Here is a 22,791-nt window from a genome sequence, read left to right on the forward strand (position 1 = left end):
CCATGGGCACTCGAATCTCATCCCTGCAAAGCCTGAGAGGCAGCTCTTACGGCCAAACACAGCCCTCCTGCGTAGCAGACCCAGGCTTTATAAATAGCCATGTGCTGCGCAACAAAGTTTCACTTTCCGCTCGCAGGTGGAGTGGGACAGAGGCGAGCTCTCGCTTGTCGCTTTTGGAGAGAGAAAGCGCAAGACAGAGAGAGAGGGAGCTTTAGCTTTAGGCTTCAGCAGATAGGGAATAGGGAGCTATCTCCTCTGGTTCCAGGGCTGCCGCCTAGCTCTGGGGCCAAGCTCGGTGGGCACCTCGGCTGAGGGCTCAGGTCTGGGGGGGGGAGTGTTGCAGCTGGGGTTGGGCTCTATTCCTATTCTCTCTCTCTGCTTCCAGGGCTGCCGTCCAGCTCTGGGGCCAAGCTCAGTGGGCACCTCCTTGGCTGAGGGCTCACACAGTATTACACACTCTAGTGCCTGGTCACTCTGGTCTGGGGGAGTGTTGGTGGTAGGGTGCCCTCCCGCGTCAGCCTTCCCGATTCCCGATTCCCGATTCCCGATTCCCGATTATGTATCGGAAATGGGACTTGATTGGTAAGGTTCGGGTACCTGGGTTCGGCGCCGCCACGGAATCACGATCAGCTAAATCGGGATTATTTTTTGGATCATGCCCATGTCTAGTTCTAACCACCTAGCAGGGCAACTGGTGTCTCCCCCACTCCCCCGGAGCTCAGCTCTTCCTCTAAGGAGCTTACGGCAGGTTAGACCATTCTCTCCTCTGTTTTATCCTTGCAATGCCTGTGTGAGATGTGTTAGGTAGAGAAAGGGAGTGAATGGCACAAGGCTACCCAGTGGGTTTCATGGTCAAGTAGGGATTTTGAACACTGGTTTCTCCAGCTCTAGCCTGACACCTTAAATTCTACACCAAACTGGTATGAAATCTGGTGGGGAAAAATACTTCTTATCTAATTTATCCAAATGTGAGACAACTTAATCCCTCCCCAGCACAATCATAACTGCTAATCTTTTTGTTGCCTGATGTGGCCCCCACAGCAATCTCATCTGGTTCCTGGTAACCCTATCAAATTCTAATCATGGTGTGATTAAAAAAAAGACTACGCTCCTTGTTTCAGTAAGACTGCACGAGGAGCACTCTTAAATTTTATTACAGTCTCATTTGCTATCTGACAAAGCAAAGAACAACTGTTAATCTAGTTCTCTAGAGATCTGCCGAGAAGTACATTAATTCTGCTGCTCTCTTATGAACCCATGGCACAAAGCTGCCTTCTATCGAGTCTGATCAAGGTTAGCATTGTCTACTCCGATGGGCAGCAGCCTTCCAGGTCTCAGGCAACGGTCTCTTCATGTCACCTACTACCTGATCTCAGTAGAGATGAGTGATATCTTGGTTTTTAATAGGCCGGCCAGGAAAGAGGGCTCCCACTGATCTTCCTTACACTATTCCTAGCCTAGGGCTGACAAATTACCAGGTGGGGGGTCTGGATATTTTCTAGAATTTACTGGAGGAAATGGCTGCTTTGGAGACAGGACCTATATTATATGCCACTGAGGTCACTCCCCTCCCCAAACCCTGCCTCCCCCAGGCTCCACCCCCAAATCTCCAGGAATGTCCAAACCTGGAGTTGGCAACCCTAAGCTTACCTAATGAGTTGGATCCAGCCAGCTTGTTCCCTAAGTCTTGGTTGAATTTCCTTCCCTACTACAGTCCCCACATAGAATTTGTCCATGTAGGTCCCATTATTCCCAGCATAGACTTTTTGAATGGTCAAAGGGGACCCTTCTCCTTTTTTTACTAGCAGAGAAATTAATTGGATCCAACCAATTGATTCTCCTCTATCCCCTTCCCTTTTTCAAATTTATCTTGCTTAGAGGTGGAGGAAGGAAATCAGCAGAAAAGTAGGAAGGGTTAGGGAAGTGGTTTTGGTAACAAAATGGATGCTTTCAACATGTTCAGAAATGTCCCTCTCTGCTGGGAATGCTGTATCTGCTGAGTGAATGTGATTGAATTTTCTGAACACAGACACACACATTCAGAAATCTGTTTAATCTCTAATGAGACCAGAAGACTTGTTATGTTGTGTCTGTCCTCCAGTCTCATAGCCTGTTAAATCCTTCGCTTGCCTAGTCGGAAAACTGAAGTCACTCCTCTTCCTTCTTTCGTTGGTCTCTCCCTTTCTCCAGGTGGCAGGACTTGATCGTTGGAGCACCGTACTACTTCGACCGAAAGGAGGAGAAAGGCGGGGCAGTCTATGTGTACATGAACCTTGGTGGGACATTCCACAACACTCCCAATGTCACCCTGACAGGCCCTAGCAATTCATCATTTGGCTTGTCTGTGGCCCACATTGGAGATGTTGACCAAGATGATTTCCAAGGTAAGCTGTTTTGCTCTCAGGCTGAGTTCAGGTTTCGATGTTGACAGTGGCTTGTTTGATGGGGCACTGCATAGCCTGACGGTTGATTGATTGATTGCTGTAACCCAGCCATTGATGCACTCTAATCATCTTTGGGGACTGATGGCCCCTGCGGAACAACCATGTAGGTGTAGCCTGAAATTTTACTAATAGGCCTAACTACATGTTTCGTTTCTCCAGGTATGTCCCCAAGTTGATCCATTGACAGGTTTGGGGACTCTGTACTTCCCAGGTGTGCGGAAACCTGATTCGGATCAGGACTGTAGCTAGCAGGGAGAGGTGGCTGAAGCCCTTCCCTTTCCCCTACCTGAAATGGCCCCAACCTAAAAGAGCTGCTATTTGCCCCATTAATATGACGATGTGTCCATTTCCCCAGCAAAGCAAATAATAGCTTGGGTTGGGAAAATGGAATGTGGGCCCAAGGGCATTCCTTCCTGCATGTTGCAGTCCCAATCCATATCAGGGCCTGTGGTCCAGGGAAGCATGGAGTTCCCAGGACACATCCATGACCTGATCTGGTACGTGTGTGAGGGGAGAGATGTAACGTGTCATCAGACACTCAGAAATTCTAGGTGAGGCTCATGAGTGTGCTCTTCTTTCTGTCTCACTCACTTTGGGAGCGACAAGAAGTCCTGTCAGCTCCTCATTCTGGGAGGAAGGCTGGGCTCCTGCCCTGCACCTTCTTCAGCTCAAACCGACGCTCCCAGTCCCCCTGGCTTTGTATCTGTACTCCTGAGGTGATTTTAAAAGGACATTGTGCTGTTGGTGGGGTCCACTGAAGTTTCCAACAGCCGTGCAGATACTTTTCATGGCCACCTGCCTTTGGATTCTAAAGGAAATCCCATTCCTAGTTAGATCATAACCTTGGTTTATTTTAACTACAGTTTATAAAACTAGGGTTTGGCTCACAAACCATCACTCAAATCTTGCTTGGCCTTGAAATGCTGTCTTCATCACCTTTGCTTGGACCAGACTTCTCTGTCACTTGGAAGTCCGCAAAAGTAATGCTGGCAAACAAGCCAGGATGTCTGTGTACATGCATAACACAAAACAACGGTTACTTATTTATTTAGATATTTATACCCACTTTTCTCCCCAATGGGGACTCAAAAGCAGCTTACGGCATCATTCTTTTTTACTCCATTTTATCCTCACATGAACAATTTTGTGAAATAGGCTGAGAGAGAGAGGAACTGGTCCAAGGTCACCAGAGTCTTTCTACACCACTTGGCAATTTGATACTGTCTGTGGTTCATACTGAAATCGTGGTTTCAGATCATGGTCTACTGGACCCTAAGTATTGATAATGGAGTATGCTTCATTTAGATGGTTATACAAACCATAGTTAGTTTAATTAAACTATTTTACTTCACCTAAACCCTGTGGGGCCTTCCCCCCAATGGGGACCCAAAGTGGCTTGCATTGTTCTCCTCTCCTCCATTTTATCCTCACAACAATCATGTGAGGTAGGCTAGGCTGAGAGAGTGTGACTGGCCAGTTTTGCCTGAAATCTGACCGGAGCCCAAGAGTCCATCCTAGTTCAATGTTGGTGCCCACCACTCCCTTTCAGTAATGCTGCTAGATTTAAACTGAAAGATAACAGGGACCATAGCTTTTCATTGAAAATATAGTTTTTCCACAGAAAGCACATTTTTAAAATGGCATACACTTTCCCTCTGTTTCTCCAAGCATTGGTGGCCAGTATAATAGGCAGGATCAGCAGTTTCACTTTCTTTTGGGCTACCAAAGGTAAAGGAAGTTAGTTTTACTCACTGGCAAATTCACCCTGTGGCATTCTTTTTGTCTTGCAAGGTGGTGGGTCTCAGTGGGCACTCCATTTTCCTCTTTGCACAAAACAGAGTAAATAGGTACAGAGGTGTTGTTGTTTTTAAAATGGGGGGAGAGGATTCTAAATTTTAGAGAGTTTCAGATGGGCAGCCATATTGGTCTGCAGTAGAAGAGCAAGAAGAGCCCCTTAAAGTCCCTCACGATTTCCAGGGTATAAGCTTTTGAGGGTCAAGCTCCCTTGTGGGTCTTTAAGGTGCTACTGGACTCGAATCTTGTATTATAGGGTATTTTATTGTCAATGGAGACAGCTAAAGAAAATTTGTTGTTAAAAAGAAGATATTCAGCTATTGTAAAGAAGTCCATTTTTGGGCTCCATTTTCCCATTTAAAAAAAGAATCTATATGAGTGTTTGCCATTTTTCTTCTGACCTACAGATATTGCCATTGGGGCTCCATTTGAGGGCTATGGGAAAGTATACATTTACCACAGCAGCAGCAAGAAGCTTTTTAAGAAGCCTCAGCAGGTAAAAATCTCACCATGCTCACTAAGGGTGTGTGATCTGGGTTCGTGAACTAGCAAAAATAGGTGGATTTATACTGAGCCACCATAATCTGGCCATGCCGGTTCTCACTGAAGAACCCTGGATCCAATCCAGGCAGCCAAATTCTTCTGGGCCAGAGTTCATTTGTTCATATGCAGCTGCTGCAGGCAGCTGCAGCAGAGATGGGCAGCAGCAGAAATGAAGGCAAACTCCGCACCGTGGTAGGACAGCAGGGCAAGGCTGGCAGGGCAGGGGAAGAGACAGCAGGCAGAGTGGATTGCCATCCCACAGCCCCCCAGGCTCCAAAAGAGCCCCTCAAGCCACCACTACCAGCCACCTTTTAAACTCTGTACTCTTGGTTCACTTTAGTTCTGTTGGGCTTTGTTGGTTCCGCTTGCATTGGGCATGAGACTTGCATTTGACTAGCTTTTGGCCAGGGGTTGCCTTGGCTAACGGTTTCCCGGAGGGCCTTGGAAATGTGTTGGGGAAATTCTTAAATTTTTCAGTGTACCAATTTGAGTTTCCCTTCTTTCTTAGTCTGAATAATTAACCAAGACTTAAAAATTGATGATCTCAGAAGTAAAGTTTATTTTCCAATAAACTGATGCACATAGCAGACAGCAAAGAGCATGCCAGAGTTTGGTAACATACACTTCTATACTTTTCAAAGGGAGGGGATATAAGTAAACAATTTTGTTTACAGAACAAGAAATTATTTTATGAATATATAAAGTCAAGTGATATTGAAACATGATGGATTGACAGGTTAAGTTCATATATGCTTTGGGTCAAATACCATAAACTGACTCTGAGGGCTCCAGTCATACTTAGACATGTCTGAGAAAGGATATACCCAAGGCTGAGAGAGGGGCAGGAAAGAAAAACATCCGAGCCTCTATTCATTCAAGGCTTGTTATGCTTGACATCTTTAACATGGCCTTCATCGTGTACGGCCAAGTACAGGAAGAACAGAGTAAAATGAAATGATAAGCACAGTGTGTGTGAGTGTATGTTAATCGGAGACACTTTAGTTAATCTAGGGCATAGCAAAGGTGGGTGATATTAAGAAAGAGTAGGCTACCCCAAAATACCTAACAAAATGTTTCCCACATAGGAAACAATGGATAGTGGCTGGAAGCACCTTGTTCAGAGGCCCATAGAATTGGACTCCATGGTCCAATCTTCCTGAAACTCAGGTGGGGGGTCTTTAGTGGACAGTCAGAGGTAGGGTTCCTGCAAATTTGGTGGAGTGGGATTCTCTAACTGTATTAGAGAATCTGACCTGGATTTCAGAGTTTCCAGACTTTTTGGTATGCCTGAAACTCACAACTGGATCAATAATTTTTTTTTTGGTGCACACTCTTGATGATCACTCAGACTTCTTTATCTTCAGCTTGGTGAAGCAAGTGCTTCTCATCATAAGGAAGACTGCCTCCCTCACGCTTTCACCAGCAGCTCGGCCATCAGGGCCTGAGCTTTAGCCAAGCCAGAACTCTTAGGTCCTGTTGAGTTGCTGTGCTTCTGACTTGGGGTCCACATAGGAGTTATCTTCAGCTGGCAATCTCCCTCAACACCTGTCCCAATCTATTAAAGAGCTACGTCTGCTCACATCATAGGCGACCCAATACCAGGCCCAGGGTGCAACTGTCAGAGATGGCCAATCCATCATTCGCACCATCTTTCCCTTTGTGGGCCTCCTCACACCTCCCTGTTTGTATCCCACCACTGTAGATCATTAGTGGGGAAGACATTGGCTCTGGAATCAAGACTTTCGGCTATTCCTTCAATGGTGGAATGGACGTAGATGGGAACTCCTACCCTGACCTCCTGGTGGGAAGCCTGTCTGAACAACTTGTACTGCTCAGGTGAGATGGGAGAAGGCTGGCCAGTGCCGTCTGTCTGTCTGTCTAGAGAGGTGTCTATTGAGTTAACTTGAGCTACCCCTGTGAAAGAATTCTATTGAGAGCCAGTGTGGTGCAGTGGTTAGAGTTTCAAACTAGGATCATATCCTCACTCTGCCATGGAAGTGCGCTGGTTGACTTTGAGTCATTTGCACATTCTCTGCACAAGCTTATTTCACAGGGTTGTTGTTGTGAGGACAAAATGAAGAGGGGAAGAAAGATGCTATAATATAAACCCATTAGAGAGAAAAGCTGGGTAAAAATATGTAAATATTATAAAACTTTCTTGCTTGTGATTTTTTTATTCTACCCTTTCTCCAAAGAGTTCAGGGCAAGATAGCTAGTTCTCCCTTCCCCATTTTATCCTCACAACAACTTGCGAGGTAGTTTCGGTTGAGATACTATGACCAGCCCAAGGTCAGCCTGACATCTTTATGGCAAACTAGTGATTTGAGCGTGGGTCTCCCCGATCTTCATCTGAGACTCATTGATATTGTGTGGGTGTAAAGAAATAATTTTTAAGAGCCATCTTTTTCAACTCTTGACCTCGTGATTATTTAAGTCTTGAGTTCAATTCTGTTTTACCTGGGCAGAGGTATGTTTCCAGACAGAACAGCAATATCCAGGGATGCCTGTACCCCAACACTTGTCATAACCATCAGACACATGAGGGCTCCTCGTTCAGTAATCCTAGTTTCTGGACTTTAGGGTTTTATGGGGGTAGAGGGGTATACTTCAAGCACAAAGTTAATTAGAGCTTCTCTGCTGAGCCTGTAAACTGGCAGCCCTGGATTTCTGCTTCTCATGCAGTCATCAGTTCAAATTCCAAAAGTATTCCTAGAAAATCAAAGATTGGAGAGAATTCATTTTCTTTGGCTTTAATGTTGGGGGCAGCCAGCTTTGCTCCACCTCACCCAACTTGGTTCCTTATCAGAGCCAGTTCCAAGTTTCCAGGGGTCTTGGCACACAGTTCCCAGGGCCTCCTTCCCCTCCTCTGCCCACCACCAGGTACTGAAGCCCTCCTTCCCTCCCACCCTCCTGCATGCCTACTTCTTGTTTGTGTTTCATTCCCTTGTCTGCTCACAAGTTGTCCCAATGTCCATGCTCACAGCTGCCTGCAGACCTTTCAGCAGTGGCACCGTGCAGTGCATGCAGCAGGGAGCATGGGTAGGGTAGCGCTAGCATGGGGTATTAGCAGCAGTGGGCCCTGCCAGAAACCCTGGGCTCCTGCAGCTGCTTGCTCACTCTGGCCCTGTTTCTCATGACAGTCGACATCCCATGTGCTTTTTGTCCATGCAGGTCCCCTGATCCCTAGCACAACTTGTTTTCTTTTTGGTGGTCAACCAGAAAAGCTGGTTGGATCCAACCCTTCATTTTGCTCTCTCACTGTTTTCCCTTCTCTTGGCAGAGCCCGTCCAGTGATCAACATCATCAGCAAGACTTTCAGTGTTACCCCGAGCACTGTGGACCCAGCCAGATGTAATGAAGTCTCTTGGTAATGCACTCTCTCGAATCCCTGTTGGTTTTCTCGTGTTCAACCCCGCTTCCCCCCCCCCGCCCCGCCCACCATCACCACCAGTGGCAGGGTGTGTGAGCAAACATTCGAAGGAACTGAGGTATATTTAGCCTACAGAAAGGAAGATGAAGGGGAAACGTGCTGCCAGTTTGCAACTCTTTCAGAGGATGTCGGAAAGAGCCAGGAGAACAATGGCCTGCCCTTCCTAGTAAGGAGTGGACAGAAGTGGTGGGGTTTACACAAGAGGGAGGGAAATTGAGGATAAATATGAAAGGAAAGAAAGCCCGGCTATAAATGCAGGTCAGCGCTAAAGCAAGTTATGATTAGACATAATGACGTTGCGTTTTTCCATGGGTTGTGTCAGGATTCCTCCCTCTTGTTAGATTTCAGCCATGCATTCCTCTCTGGCAATTACGTTCCCAAGCATCCTGGGCCTCAACTCAGGTGAGGACCGCAGCGCTTGGGAAGAAGATGCTTCAGCCTCCCCACTCACCAGCTTCTTTGAAGGGGGTGACCTTGACAATTGGCGCAGCTCTCTGGGCATGTTCATTGTGCCTTTCTTTCACTCTTTGCTCCCAGGCAAACCAAAGATGCAGAAAGCAGAGCTTTCCAGTTGGTAGATGTGACTTCAAAGAAACTGTGGGCTTCTGTACCTGTTTGGGGGAAATAAGTCAGGTTCTGTTTTTTACTAGAAGGTGGACGCTTTAGGTTTCTCTGAGGGTTCATCCCCTCCTGCTGTAATGATTCCCTAACACATCTCTCTTTCTCTCTCCTCCCCTACATTTCCTCATTAACAGCATTGAGATTCGCCTGTGCTTCTCCTATTCCCAAAGTGCTGGAGATCCCAAGTACAAGGAGAACATTGGTGAGTTAGAAGTTGGAATCCTGCCCAGGTTGTTAGTGCTGTGTACGTTTGTCTTTTATTAAAAGATGTGCAACAATCTCAGCTAGAAGTTCTGATCTTAGAGCACTTTCCCATAATTCTACATGTGCAGGACTTGCTTACAGCACTTTTAATATGCTCAGGGGCACCCTCCACTTTTGACTCTGTCAGACATGGCATGCCGCACCTTAGAAACATTTTTATTCTTCTTAGGGACTTCTTTGTTCAGCATTTTCTCAGAAAATAATTTGAACTGGCCTTTACTTGAGGCTCTGGTTCTAAAAATATGAGTCTAGATGCAACCACATTTGCAGTATCCAGTTCTAGTTAATGCACCCCAAGAAGCACATAGTTGTGGTGGGGAAAGTGCAGAAGAGGACAACCTCTGAGTTGGAGTGCCAGCCCAGTGAGGCAGGCTAAAGAAACTAGTGTGGGTGGGAGGGATAGTTTATGGTGGGAAAAGCAACTATAGAGTGACATAAGAGAGAATACAAAATTCTACATGGTGTAGAGAAAGTAGATAGAGGGAAACTTTTCTCCTTCCATAATTCTAGAAATCAGGGTTACCCAATGCAACTGATCAGCAATGGATTCAAAACAGTCCACGTTGGATGGGACTGAAGCTAATCAGACCAGTTTCCCAGTGCAGAAAGCTGGATGGCAAAGCACAGGGCAGGCACTGGGGCAGTGGGCAAACTAGAGGTCATGTCTGACAAGCTGTCACTAGGGCTAGAGGTGCAGCGTGCTTGTGGACAGGCAGAAGGTCAAGTCTGAAGAGTGACAGTGGGACCAGAAGTGTAGTTGAGAGCAGATGGAAGATCCATCCCAAGAAACAGACAGTGTGGAGCTAGATCATTTCATGTGGAATAAGTTGCTAGGACAAAGGAGCCAAGTAAGAGGCAGAGCTTATGTAGCACCGGCCCTGCCCTGATTGGCTCTCTTAGGGCCAAACTACAAGTGACGAATGACACAGGTTGGACACTTGTCAACTTCCCTCAAGTTTTGATGGGAAATGTAGGCAGCTTGGTGGAATGTTGGACAAGTGACAGTTGAAAAGTCCATTGGACAGCAGTCGGAGAGCCAAGCTGCAAGACCAGGAAGCTTACATTTCCCATCAAAACTTGAGGGAAGCTGACAAGTGTCCAACCTGTATCATTCGTCACTTGTAGCTTGACCCTCAGTCACCTGCTTGGCTGGCCTAGGCTGCAGTTCCCAAAATGGCCACCAGTGGAATGGCACTATGGCTCCCTTCGGGCTCAGGTATTCCTGTGGCTGCAGTGGTACAGGGAGTAAAGTGCTGGGCTTTGGATCCCAATCCCCAAGTTTGAGACAGCCCCCCCCCCCAATACTTTATTACTACATGCAACAGGTTATCGGTTTGGGAGACTCACTGCCCCAGCATGTGGTGATGGGTACTGGTTTAGATTGATTTAGAAGGGATTTGTGGAGGACAGGGGGATCACTGGCTATTAGCCACAGTAGATGAGTGGGACTTCCAGTTCAGCGACAGGACACTTTTGATTGTCAGATGCTGAGGAGCGGTCAGCCAGCGAGTGCCATTGCTAGGGGGGTAGGTGCTATTTGAGGGCTTCCCTGCAGCATCTGGTGGGTCACTGTTGGGAAGTGGATGCTGGACTAGGAGGTCCACTGCTCTGGTCCATCACAGCTACTCTTAAGTGTTTAAGGAAGTGATAACAGCGCTTGCGTCTTTCCGTTTCTCAGCTGATGGTACCTTTGAGCCGTCTTCTCCCTCCATGCCTTTCCTCTGCTTTTCCTTTCAGAGCTGAGTTACATTGTGGAAGCTGACCGGGACCGCCGGCCACCTCGAGTGTACTTTGCTGGCACAAACTCTGCCATCTACCGGGGGAGATTATTCATGCCAAAAAATAATTGCAAAAATCTGAAGGTCCTCCTACGGGTAAGGAGAGGCCAAAACAAGTGACAAAATTAGGAGGGAACCACAGGGCATCTAGTCTCCCTAGGTGCACTTGCTGTCCCTCCCCATCATCCTGCTCCTTAGCATCATTGGACAAGGGAATATGACTCCGTGGCACAGCACCTGCTCTGCATGCAAAAGAGAGCTGGTGTGGTGTGGTGGTCAGAGTGTCGGACTGCTATTTATTATTTATCTATTTATTGTCCTCCTCACTGAAATCCAGAGTGGATTACAAAGTGCAAGTGAAATACAAGGCAGTCAACAGGTAGGACATTCACCGAGCAAGTACAATAATGAACAACAGTTAAGACAATCAGTGAAACAGATAAGAAGCAGATCCAAAAGAGTTAGCTGTGTTAGTCTGTATTTGCAAAATAGTAAAAAGTCTAGTAGCACCTTTAAGACTAACCAACTTTATTGAGGCATAAGCTTTCAAGAGCCAGTTTGGTGTAGTGGTTAAGAGTGCGGGACTCTAATCTGGAGAGCTGGGTCTGATTCCCCACTCCTCCACTTGAAGCCAGCTGGGTGACCTTGGGCTACTCACAGCTCTCTGGAGCTCTCTCAGCCCCACCCACCTCACTGGGTGTTTTGTTGTGGGGATAATAATGGCATATTTTGTAAACCGCTAAGAGTGGGCATTAAGTTGTCCTGAAGGGCGGTATATAAATCAAATGTTATTTTTATTATTATTATTAACCACAGCTCTCTTCGTGCTACTGGACTTTTTACTAGATAGGAAACAGTAGCAGAAAATTTGAAAATAAGCATAAAGTTGAGCATAAATATGAAATCTTTCTGAAACTATTCATAACTAATTTACATGGCATGTTAAGCAACATGGAAACTCCCTAGTGGCACATACCTGTATCAGCATACAGTATCCAATAGCATAGCATATAGTCCCTGTCCCTATCAAAGCACCCCTCTGAGTTAGTTCTTATGACACAGTCCTATAATCTGGGTGAAAGCTTCCTGGATGAACTTGGGCTAGTCACATGCTCTCAGACTAACCTATCTCACAGGCTTGTTGTGAGACTAAAACAGAGGAGAGGAAAATGATGTTAGTCTCTTTGGGCCTTGTTGGGGGAGAAAAACCAGGTATAAATTAAGTAAGTCGATAAAATTAGAACAAATAGAAGGGCCAAGTTCAATTTCAGGCATCTCCACTTATTGATTAGAACATTTTAATGCCTCACCTCCAGTGGCTTTATCTTGAAGGACCTCAAATAGGAGGCCTTAGGAGGAAAAAGGGTTGCCCCAGATAGCTGTTGCCGGTCAGAGCAGGCCCAGAGCTTAAGAAAGACCTGTGATCCATTATAATGAGGCAGCAGCTTTTCCAAAAGGTGGTATGTTCCAAAACCAAACAGGAGGCAAGGAGAACCATTGGTGCAAGAGAGTTCCTTACGTTTCCAGAACACACAGCAGAAAATAGTGAGGAAAATCATCAAGCCTAAAGTAGGAGCATAGTTGATCCATGCTGTAGTTGGGTGAGAAGAGAGATGAGGATAAGACTGGCTTCAGACCTGAGCTATCTGAGATGAACTCTCATCTGTCCTCACCTCTCCTGCAGGATGACATCCGGGACAAGCTGCACCCCATTGCATTCTCCATGAACTACTCCCTGCCTGAGAAACCCATGCCTTTTCAGTTGGGTCTTCAGCCTCTTGACCAGTTTCCTGTCTTGAATGAGGATCAGGACCATGAACAGCATACTGAGGTTGGCTATGTCCAAAAAACTAGAAATGTCGTCTTCCTTGTACACATCTCCTCTGCTCATGTACTGTCTGCTGTGTCACTGTCTCTCTCCTACATTCTAATATCTACGTAGGATTGTTATTGTGTGGCCATGCTCTTGTACTACCATGTTGTACCCCCTTACTTCTTGCCCAACCTACAACATTGTGCCAGAGGTCAGTGGATTTCCCAAATCAAACTGAAAACCAAAGGGTGTGTGTGTTTTTGTAGTGTTTGTCTATACACATCCCCATGCTCTGCACCAAAGCCCCGCCCCCATCCTCAAATCCATCTGTCATTGGTGGTAGCCAAGTCAGTAGGCATGGACACCAGTGGCACTACCAGGGAGGGGCTATGGTTCAATGCTAGAGCATCTACTTGGCATGTCCCAAGTTCAATCCTAGTTCAAAGGAATGGAAGACCTCTGTCTAAGACCCTGGAGAGCCACTGCAAGTCTGAGTAGGCAGTACTGACTTTGATGGACCAAGGGTCTGATTCAGTATCAGGCGTCTTCAAGTATTCATCTGTGTGCCCTCCCAAGGAACTGCATGTCCCTCTTTTTTTAAGTTACAAAGCAGCATAATGCTTTCTGCTATACCAGAAATTTAAGCAGTCACTCTATACCTGTGCATTTCTTTGCCTTCTGTTGTGGTACTCAGACTGGGATAATTGCAACTTTTATCATTTAAGCATACAGCTCTTCTTGAGGTTACATCTCCTCACCCTGCATGCATTGCACTACCCTTTCACTTTTGCTCACAGATCATTTGCAAGCATTCTATTGCTGGCAGCTTTCCTCAGTTAAAATATCTGTGAATATGCCATGACATCTCGGAGTTCAGCCAACGATAGGGGTTCTTGCAGGTCAGCGACCACATAACAACCAGTGTTTAGCTACATATATCTGGCACACACATCCTAACATAAATACATACACTTTAAAAAGTCTGTAAGAACTCACTTGTTTTCTATCATCAGTTGATAGTTCTATTGTCCAAGCTACCCTCTGGCACCATCTAGTGGAAGAGAATGTTCACCATAGTTCTAATGTTTAGAATAAATTATATTCCAGAAAGAATGTCCTGCTTTTAACATTGCCAGGCCAGTTTGTTATGAACACGTGTTGATCATGCAGCCACCATGTGATGGCTGCAGCGCACACTCATGTGATAATGTGCTGCAGCAAAATGACCCAGCCAAATTTATGGAGTTGCTACTCTGAAGCACAATATAATTATTTATTTTAAATAAATAAATAAACACACACCCCAGTCTGAGGGACCCAAACTGGTTTACAACATCATTCATCATTTTATCCTAACTTCCCTCTCTTCCATTTTTTCCTCGCAACCACCCTGTAAGGTAGGTTAGGCTGAGAGTGTGTGTGATTGGCTCAAGGGCAAGATCTGGTAGACCAGGTTTGAATCCCCACTCTGCCATGGAAGCTTGGGCCAGTCACACAGTCTTAGCCTAACCTACCTCACAGGTTTGTTGTGAGGATAAACTGGAGGAGCTGCTTTGAGTCCCCACTGTGGGGAGAGGTGGGGTATAAATGAAGTAAATAAATAGATAATAATATGAAGAGGCACATGGGAAACTGGGGGAACAGGTCAGAGAATGAAAGAAACTCTGAAATGAGGCTGACTTCCAGACTCAGCACATCAAACAGGTGACACTTACACTTTGGTGTTTTCCTTTGCAAACAGCTTTATTTTTCCCCTACATAAACAAGAGACATGCTACACAGTTTCAGGGCCTCTGATAAAAGAGACCTCTCTCTTTCAGATCCAGTTCCAGAAAGAATGTGGAATTGACAACCTTTGCAACAGCAACCTGCAAGTTCAAGCGGTCTTTGTAAACGACCAATACCAGGTGCTGCCCAGGTGAGGAAGGGAAACACCTTTACAAGGGAGACACTTTTCTTGTTGTTTTTCACCAGGATTTCTTGGAAATCTGCTGTAGATGCCACAGCTCGATCCCGGGATATGTGAAACGATAGTAATGGGCAAAACTCCTTTTTGAGTGGTGTGATGGGGGATGTTTTGGTGTCATCGAGACAATGGCAATCTATCGTTGACCTCACTAGAACACTCTGTTCTCAGGGGTGGGATCTAGCCAGCTTTTCTGGGATAAAAAAGGGAGGAAGGGTGTCATACACACGTTGCACCTGCCTCTTCCTTTCTTGTGCAGAATACAATCAAGGAGGGAGGCATGAGCAAGGCACAGGTGTGACCCTAGCAACAAGCTGGGCTTATGTACAATATCGGCTTAAATGTTCACTATGTGTGACATCTGAATATGGCCAGAGAAAGAGAAAAATGTTCATTGCAAAAATTTAAAATTCAGTCCCATGTTGCAGGTCAGATTTCAGGGTCTGAAAAGCATGAAGACAATTGGGCTAGACCCTCCCCCCTCCCTGGTTCAGTACATCACCTTGTAGATGTTCTTGCAAAGGAATCAAATGGGTCCTGAAGCATTGCAAGGTAGTGGGTGGATGGGAAACTCCTCTCTATTTGCAGCTGTGCTCGAACTCTGTCATCTCCTCCATTGTCAGGCGGCACGGCACACAGGTGTTGCAATACAGCCGGGAAGTCAAGAAACTGTACTTGAACATCAGTGTCACCAATATTCCATCGACAGCCACTAACGGAGAGGATGCTCATGAGGCCCTACTCAACATCACCGTTCCTCCTTCTTTGCTACCTTCCTCTGTCCGGCCGGTGAGAGAGACCTCTTCTTCTATAAAATCATTTACCCTTGGACAGACTACCTATGTCTCTAGCTTCTGGACCAATGGCTTGCCAGAAGCTATGAAGAAGTTTACAACTGGGGTGGGAGAATGATTTTTCATGGTTTCACAGGCAGCACTGACCTTAATAGACCAATTTTTTTTATTTTAATGAAAAGATTAAAATCCCATTAAGAGGAAAAAAAGAAAAAACAAAGAATAGTAAAAGAAAAAAGTAAAAAACACACACATATTTTTCAGTTTTCTCTACAACACATACTATATCATTACAAACAATATACTTGTAGTCTTACGAATATAAGTACTTAATTTCTATATATCCCCCTTTTGTTTAAATTTCCCCAAATGTATCTTCTTATAAGTCAGATCTGCATATCTTCAGTTCATTTTTTTCCTGTTTCATGCAGAAAGTCAATAAGGGGTTTCCAACTCATTATAAATGTAGACAATGTTTTATCTCTGATCAAAGCTATAAGTTTAGCCATCTCAGCTAACCATCATTTTCACAATCCAGTCATCTATTGAAGGCAGTACTGTACTTTTCCATCTTTGTGCCTATAAAAGCCTCGCTGCCATTGTCATATATAAAAATAAGATACCATAGTTATTTTCCAACTGTTTGTCTATTAGTCCCAGAATAAAGGCTTCTGGTTTAAGTTGTATGTTAATCTTCAAAATGTTCTGTATTATCATACGGATTTGTGACCAATTTTTGTTGCTTTATGACAGGTCCATTAAAGATGATAAACTGTCCCTTCATGTTGTTCACATTTCCAGCATTTATTTGAAATGCCTTTGGCCATTTTAGCTAACTTATCTGGGGACATATACAATACATCTGTGTGGAACTCAAAAGTAAATTTGAGCCCCTTTACCCATATATTCTCCCACAGTTCCATTTTTAGCCCATTTTATCATACAACCTTTAACACATTCTTCTTCTCTATCAAATGTCAATAAAAGTTTATACATTTTAGAAATAACATGGTCATCATATGTACAAAGCCCTTTTTCCAACTCTGTCTTTTCTTGTTCAAAGCCCCATAGTTTTTTTATCTAGTTTAAATCTTTCTAGTAATTGTGCATAGAAAAAACATTGACATTTGTAGCCTTTTGCTATTAAATCTTCCCTTGTCATCAATTTGTAGTCCCCTTGAGAGAAATCTATTAAGTCTCCTTACTTACTTTAATGATACTGCTCATACAGCCTATTCGGCTCTGAGCAGTCTCCATAAGACAACCACTTCTGTTCGGTTATCATTTCACACCTATACAATGCATTCTGTGTTGAAATCCAAAGCAGTGTCTTCTGACACAGTCTCAGTTTATATTTGTTCCATATTCTCAAGATGGCTTGCTGGATATAATGATTTTTAAAGTCCACATTGACCTTTCCTTTATCATACCACAAATAAGCATGCCATCCAAATCTCAGGTCATGTCCTTCCAAAGCCAGAAGCCTATCATTTCTCAATAGCAACCATTCTTTCATCCTCATTAGACAAGAGGTGACAAAATAAAGTTTCAAATCCGGTAGACCCAGTCCACCTCTCTCCTTCACATCTTGTAATATTTTATATTTAACTCTTGGTTTTTTCCCTTGCCATATAAATTTAGAAATAGCCTTTTGCCATTGTTTAAATGGAGCCTCTGATGTTTGAACAGGTATAGTTTGAAACAAAAACAGCATTCTAGGTAAAACATTCCTCTTAATCACAGATAACCTCCCCAACAGAGACAGTTGTTGTAACCCATCCCATCTTAACAGATTCACGTGTTCGTTCATTTAGGAGAGGGGCTGTGGCTCAGTGGGACGGCGTCTGCTTTTTTATGTGGAAGGTCTCAGGTCCAGTCTCTGACATCTCCAGTTAGAAGGTTCAGGTGGCAGGTGATGTGAAAGGTCTCTGCCTGAGACCCTGGAAAGCCACTGCCAGTCTGAGTAGCCAAGACTGACCCTTATGGACCGATGGTCTGAATCAGTGGAATGCAATTTCATATGTTTGATTTGGGAACTTCTGCATACAAAGCATGTGCTCTATCGCTGAGCTGCAGCTCCCCCCCCGCCCTCCCCCCCCCCCAGTGTCTGCTCCCTTCTGATTTCCCACTGGAGCCTTGGCTTTGGGGAGGGAGGCCATTCAGGGCTCTTTCCCATTGTTCCTCTTGCTTTTTTTGCCGTGGACAGCAATAGAGGGGGCAATTCATTCATTGCAAAGTGTGCCTATTCCTCGCATGTGTGCCCTGGGTCCTGTCAATCAGATATACTCTATGAGTCATTTCCACATGCATGTGGTGCAATCCTGATTGGGATTCTGGCACACAGGGAGCAGGGACTTAAGACTTCTGCCCATGCCATTTTGAAACAGGCACTGCCCAGGCATAGTTCAGTGATCTGTCTACTTTGGCATACTGGTTCCCTTTATATAAAAGCATATCAAGGATGAAATGAAATTTATCAGTCATCCTGACTGAAAGGGACTCTTTTCTTTCTTTAGAGTGGGGCCTGCAGATTTGAGGAGACAGTCCTGTGTGAACTAGGCAACCCCTTCAAGAAGAACCAGCGGGTGAGTAGCTTGTAGGCCTGCATGCTCTTGAAGGGCCCGAGGTCTGTTGTGGGAGACCCACAAAGCAGTTTGAGTCAGTGGAAAACAAGGGTTTAAACTCTTAATGCCTTTGGTGACCTGCAGGGGATTGAAATTCCACCTGCTAAAACTCCGGAACCTTTACCGGATGTTCTTGTTCCCAGACGGAAGCTGCACTCTCACACATACACACACTTCAGTTCACATGATATTATTACTCCTCAATGATATTATTACTTCTCAATCCTTGGTTATTACAAGATGAACAAAGTAATCACAACATGCAAAACAAAGTAAGATTCCAAAGATCGTAGTCTAATGGACTTTTGTTCACCGAACTTTTTTGTATAGTTGAGTACAAAATACATCATGCAGTTTGCTGTGGGGGGAGTAATCATAATATTGGTTCTCTATTTATTCTTTGAACCAAGTTCCCAAAACTACTAAAATCTGAAAGGTATTGGTTGGGACTTTGGAGTGGTGGTGATGGTGAGGAATGGTAATTTAATCTTCAGGCCTTTGAAACTTGCTCTGAATCTTCCTGCCTTCCCATACTCTCTGAGTTCTCCCTCAACCTGGAATAGTACCCCCGCCCCTGCTTCATATCTCTTTATCTGTAAAATGGGCTGGTTCATAACCACTGTGCTTTTCCATTTGTGTGGGTGGGTGTGATAAAGAAAGCATTGTGTACACTAAGGAATTGCATTCGATTGAGAACAGTAGGACAGAGTAGAAAGAGGCACAACTGATGTGATTATATTCATCAGTGTTAAAAGGCACACACTCCTTGGTAATATTTGTAGGAGTGATAAGAATGAGTGCAGGTATTCAGGAAGCATTGCTTTGAACAGGCTTTGTTTGCCATTCCTGACAACAACACATTAATTAATTGATCCCTGATTGGTTAGGATCACTGATGTGCCCTGTTTAGAAAGCAATGCTCTCAGTCTGAACTGGCCAAACCTGATTTGTAACATCATCACATACACAGTATGATCTCTGATTAGCTGGAATGAGTCTACAGAATAAGTCCAAACTTGGGAAGAAGATGGTGCCAAAGGAAGTAATGCAGGGGAAGTAATGTACTTTTTAAAAAATGAATATTTGCAAATTTAAGGGGTTTTTTTTCGCCTTAGGAGCAAATGCAGGTCCTCTTGAAGGCGTCGCTTTCAATATGAAATAAAAATGACCCAATATCATGCTCAGCCCTGCTTGAAATGCTAAACACTCCTTAGCCCCAGTATAAGTATACATTTTCTGGATGAGCAGAACATTGGCAGAGGGGAGTCCTGTCAGACTTCTAGAAAGGGAACGAGCCCAGAGATATCATCTTTTGCAACAAGCCTTCAACATGAGTCCTACTCTCAGCGTCCTGCTCCCTAACGCAGCAATCATGTAATCAAGGCCACAGAGCAGAGAGGGAATCTGATGTGATGAACATTTGGCTTGCTTCTTCAGTATGCAATAAGGCATTCTGGGTAACAAAGTTGTGCAATATCACCTTCCTTCCAGGCAGAGCTGATTATCACATTTGAAGTTATCGGAATTACGCTGAACATTCGGGAGCTCGTTATACAGGTGGAGCCTTCCACGTGAGTCTTGTTCTCCTAATTAAGTGGCTAAGACTGAAAAGGAGATAGACTATCAGGGAGCCTAACTAGTAGCTTGCTAGTAAGTGGCCTCAAGACTTGATGTCTGAGTGAGCTTAGTGGAGACCATCTAGCAATAGTGTAGTTGGGTGGGTTATATCTCATGTCCTCTTCTGCATGAAGAAAAAATGCTACCATCAACCAGGGCCAGAGTTGGAACTGTCCAGTGTTCCAGTATTCCTTGTTCCTCTGCCTGCACTGAGATGTTGTGAGGAAGAAGGGTCATGGCTCAGGGGCAGAGTATCTGCTTTGCACGCAGAAGACCCTAGGTTCAACATCTGGCACCTGCAGTTAAAATGATCAGGTAGTAGGTGATGTGAAAGACCTTGATCTGAGACCTTGGAGGGCTGGTGCTGGTCAGAGTGGGCAATATTGATCTTGACAGATCAGTGGCTTGACTTGGGGCAAGGCAGATTCTTGAATTTATGTGGGTTCAAAAGGCAGGATTTGACACTGATGGTTCGAGGCAGTGTTGGGACAGGTTCTGTGGGACAGAGCAAGATTCCACCCTTGCAGAGGCTGGAGTCACTTAGACCATTACAAGTGGTGGGCTGAATGGACAAAGTAGAAATGCCTTTTCAAATATATGACTGGGTTCACTCCACTTTTGAATTCAGTACCAAAAAAAACCCCTTCCTGCTATTAGAAAACTAGTTCAGCAGGGGGAAAGCCTCTTGTACTATGCCACTATTTTCAGAAAGGGGAGCATTCAAAATTTATTCATTTTTATTTACTTCATTTGTACCCCACCTTTCTCTCCAGTGATGACCCAAAGCACTTCCATCATTCTCCTGTCCTCCATTTTATCCTCACAACAATCCTGTGAATTAGGTGAGGTTGAGAGGGTGTGACTGGTCCAATGGCACCCAGTGAGGTACTAGGGTAGAGTGGGGATTTGAACTTGGGTCTCCCACATCCTAGTTCAATACTCTAACCACAACACCCCACTGGCAGTCTATGAAATAGCATTCCCTATCTGGAAAGTGGCATAGTCTGTTATACTACCTCAGGACTCTACATGGAGAACTCCCTGTATATGTAGAATAAGCTGTATAGGATGCGGGAAGTTTTCAGCACCTGCAGTTGACTTCTGTTTCTAACTGTGGACTGCTACAACTGAATTTTACTTCTGGCACTGGATTCTTAGCACATGGGAACCACAACTGCAGTTTTCCTTCCCTTGCTCACAGGTTATCTGAGGGCCAAGCTACAAGTGACGGATGACACTTGCCTGGCAAGTGAACAGACTCGCGTGTATTCCTCCCTGTTCACTTGCACTCCACTTGATCAAGTGGAGTGCAAGTGAATGGCAAGTGAACAGGGAGGAATACACTTGAGTCTGTTCACTTGCCAGGCAAGTGTCATTCGTCACCTGTAGCTTGGCCCTGAGAAGCCCTGAACTGTGTGCGAGGAGCTTGCCCTGTAGCACTTCCCCAGGCCAGACTGATCCCAGTTTTCTGAGAATAAAATCCTAGTGTGGAGGGAGAGATGCTGCATGCACCCCCTCCCCCATACAGCCCAGATATTCTCGCATTACCCTGGTGATGTGGGACCAGCCCTGCTGCGTGCCCCCAAGGTAACTAATGAGCCCCTTCTGGGAGACGGAAAATCAATTTTCTGAATATTGTGTCTCTGGCAGGATAAGCTCCCAAGAAAATCTGATGCCAGTGCAGGCGGTTTTAATGGTGGATTACACGGTGGACGCAACACTGAGAATGTATGTATCTATTGAAGGGTGGGTTAAAAATAAAGGGTAATGTTAACAAGCTTCTTATTGCCATGGTCGAGGAGAGGCTGAAGGAAACCTAGTCCCAGAATTCAGGAGTCTCTGTCCATGCTGAGGATGTGGACACCTTTGAGGTTGCCCGAGGGTGTGGTGGGTGCCATCGTCAGCTGCGTAGTGTGAGGCTGTTGCCACTACCCAGCAGATTGGCAGCAGATGGTGGATGGTGCTTTTCCTAGGTAGGGGCTGCTGTGAAAAGCCCCTGCCTGCTTTCCTCAAACACAGAGGTAAGTGCCAGGAAAAGCTCTGGTGGGCACCTTGGCACCACATTTGGGATCCCTGCCAACGTCTAACTGTGGGCCAAGCTACAAGTGACGAATGACACTTGAACGGCAAGTGTATTTCTCCCTGTTCACTTGCCCTCCTCTCAATTCACTTGCCGTTCAAGTGTCATTCGTCACTTGTAGCTTGGCCCTGAGTTTCTGAACATACTCATGACATTGGGATGGCTACTTCAAGAGCACTTGAGGGCCACTGATAGGATGGAGGATGGAAACTGCTAGGTCCTTGAAGAACCCAAATTATGGGGAATGGATGTATTTGCCTTTATGAAGGTGCATCGTTTAGGTTTAATTCTGTCCCTGATGTTACGATAGAAGGGGAGGGACTAATGGAAGGGGCGGGACTGAGCAGGAGGTGGAGTGGACCATCTCCTATCAAAGGCCTGGGTTTAAAAAACAAAACAGGTTTTAGTTTTGCATTGAAAGGTCATCAAGTTTGGCGCCTGGTGAACCATTAGAGAGCTGTCAATGGGTCCATGTTGTTTTTTTCCATGGCAGAGTCAATCGGTGGCTGCAGTCGTATTTCAGTGGGACGGTCATGGGCGAGTCAGCCATGAAGAGTGAGGTTGATGTGGGGAGCCCCATTGAATTTGACTTCCTGGTAAGGGTCTGCTTTGAGAAGGGAGGCTGTTACCATCAGAGATGTGGATCTCAGAGTTCCATGATCCAAAATCTCTGTGGGCTTGTATGCCTTTTCTGTATTCCAGGTTGATCACTTGTACTGAAAAAAAAATGAATGGTGTTCAGTTCAGTCAGTGGATCAGTTAACTAAAACTTGGACTGCCAAATGCTTTGAAAAATATTTACAAGATGCTTTCTTCTTCCAGCTCATACCCCAGATTCATAAGAATCACGGGAAATGATCTCATGTTTGAAATCCATGCTGATAAACCTGCTAAGCCTATTTTTCTCAAGATGTGCTTGGGCCTTACACTTGTTTGTTTACACTCTCTGATTGTACTACTATATTTTAATTTTAATTTTTTCTCGCTTCCCTTCCTCTACCAAAAGGAGCCAAAAGCTGCTGA

General features: G+C 45.1%; 1 protein-coding gene across 1 annotated transcript in view; it reads left to right on the forward strand.

The window, feature by feature from the left end:
- The window catches only part of ITGA3 (integrin subunit alpha 3), an 86,907-nt gene that overhangs the window by 49,027 nt on the left and 15,089 nt on the right, over window positions 1-22,791 (forward strand). Inside the window, exons 7-19 of the mRNA XM_054993122.1 lie at window positions 2,191-2,384; window positions 4,646-4,734; window positions 6,484-6,617; window positions 8,062-8,148; window positions 8,967-9,034; window positions 10,834-10,970; window positions 12,559-12,705; window positions 14,508-14,605; window positions 15,277-15,442; window positions 17,964-18,032; window positions 19,563-19,642; window positions 21,339-21,416; window positions 22,262-22,364. Coding sequence (XP_054849097.1) covers window positions 2,191-2,384; window positions 4,646-4,734; window positions 6,484-6,617; window positions 8,062-8,148; window positions 8,967-9,034; window positions 10,834-10,970; window positions 12,559-12,705; window positions 14,508-14,605; window positions 15,277-15,442; window positions 17,964-18,032; window positions 19,563-19,642; window positions 21,339-21,416; window positions 22,262-22,364 — 1,450 coding nt within the window. The remainder of the gene's footprint in view (window positions 1-2,190; window positions 2,385-4,645; window positions 4,735-6,483; window positions 6,618-8,061; window positions 8,149-8,966; window positions 9,035-10,833; window positions 10,971-12,558; window positions 12,706-14,507; window positions 14,606-15,276; window positions 15,443-17,963; window positions 18,033-19,562; window positions 19,643-21,338; window positions 21,417-22,261; window positions 22,365-22,791) is intronic.

The sequence above is a fragment of the Eublepharis macularius genome, chromosome 12 (genome assembly GCF_028583425.1).
Source record: "Eublepharis macularius isolate TG4126 chromosome 12, MPM_Emac_v1.0, whole genome shotgun sequence".
Classification (NCBI taxonomy): Eukaryota; Metazoa; Chordata; class Lepidosauria; order Squamata; family Eublepharidae; genus Eublepharis; species Eublepharis macularius.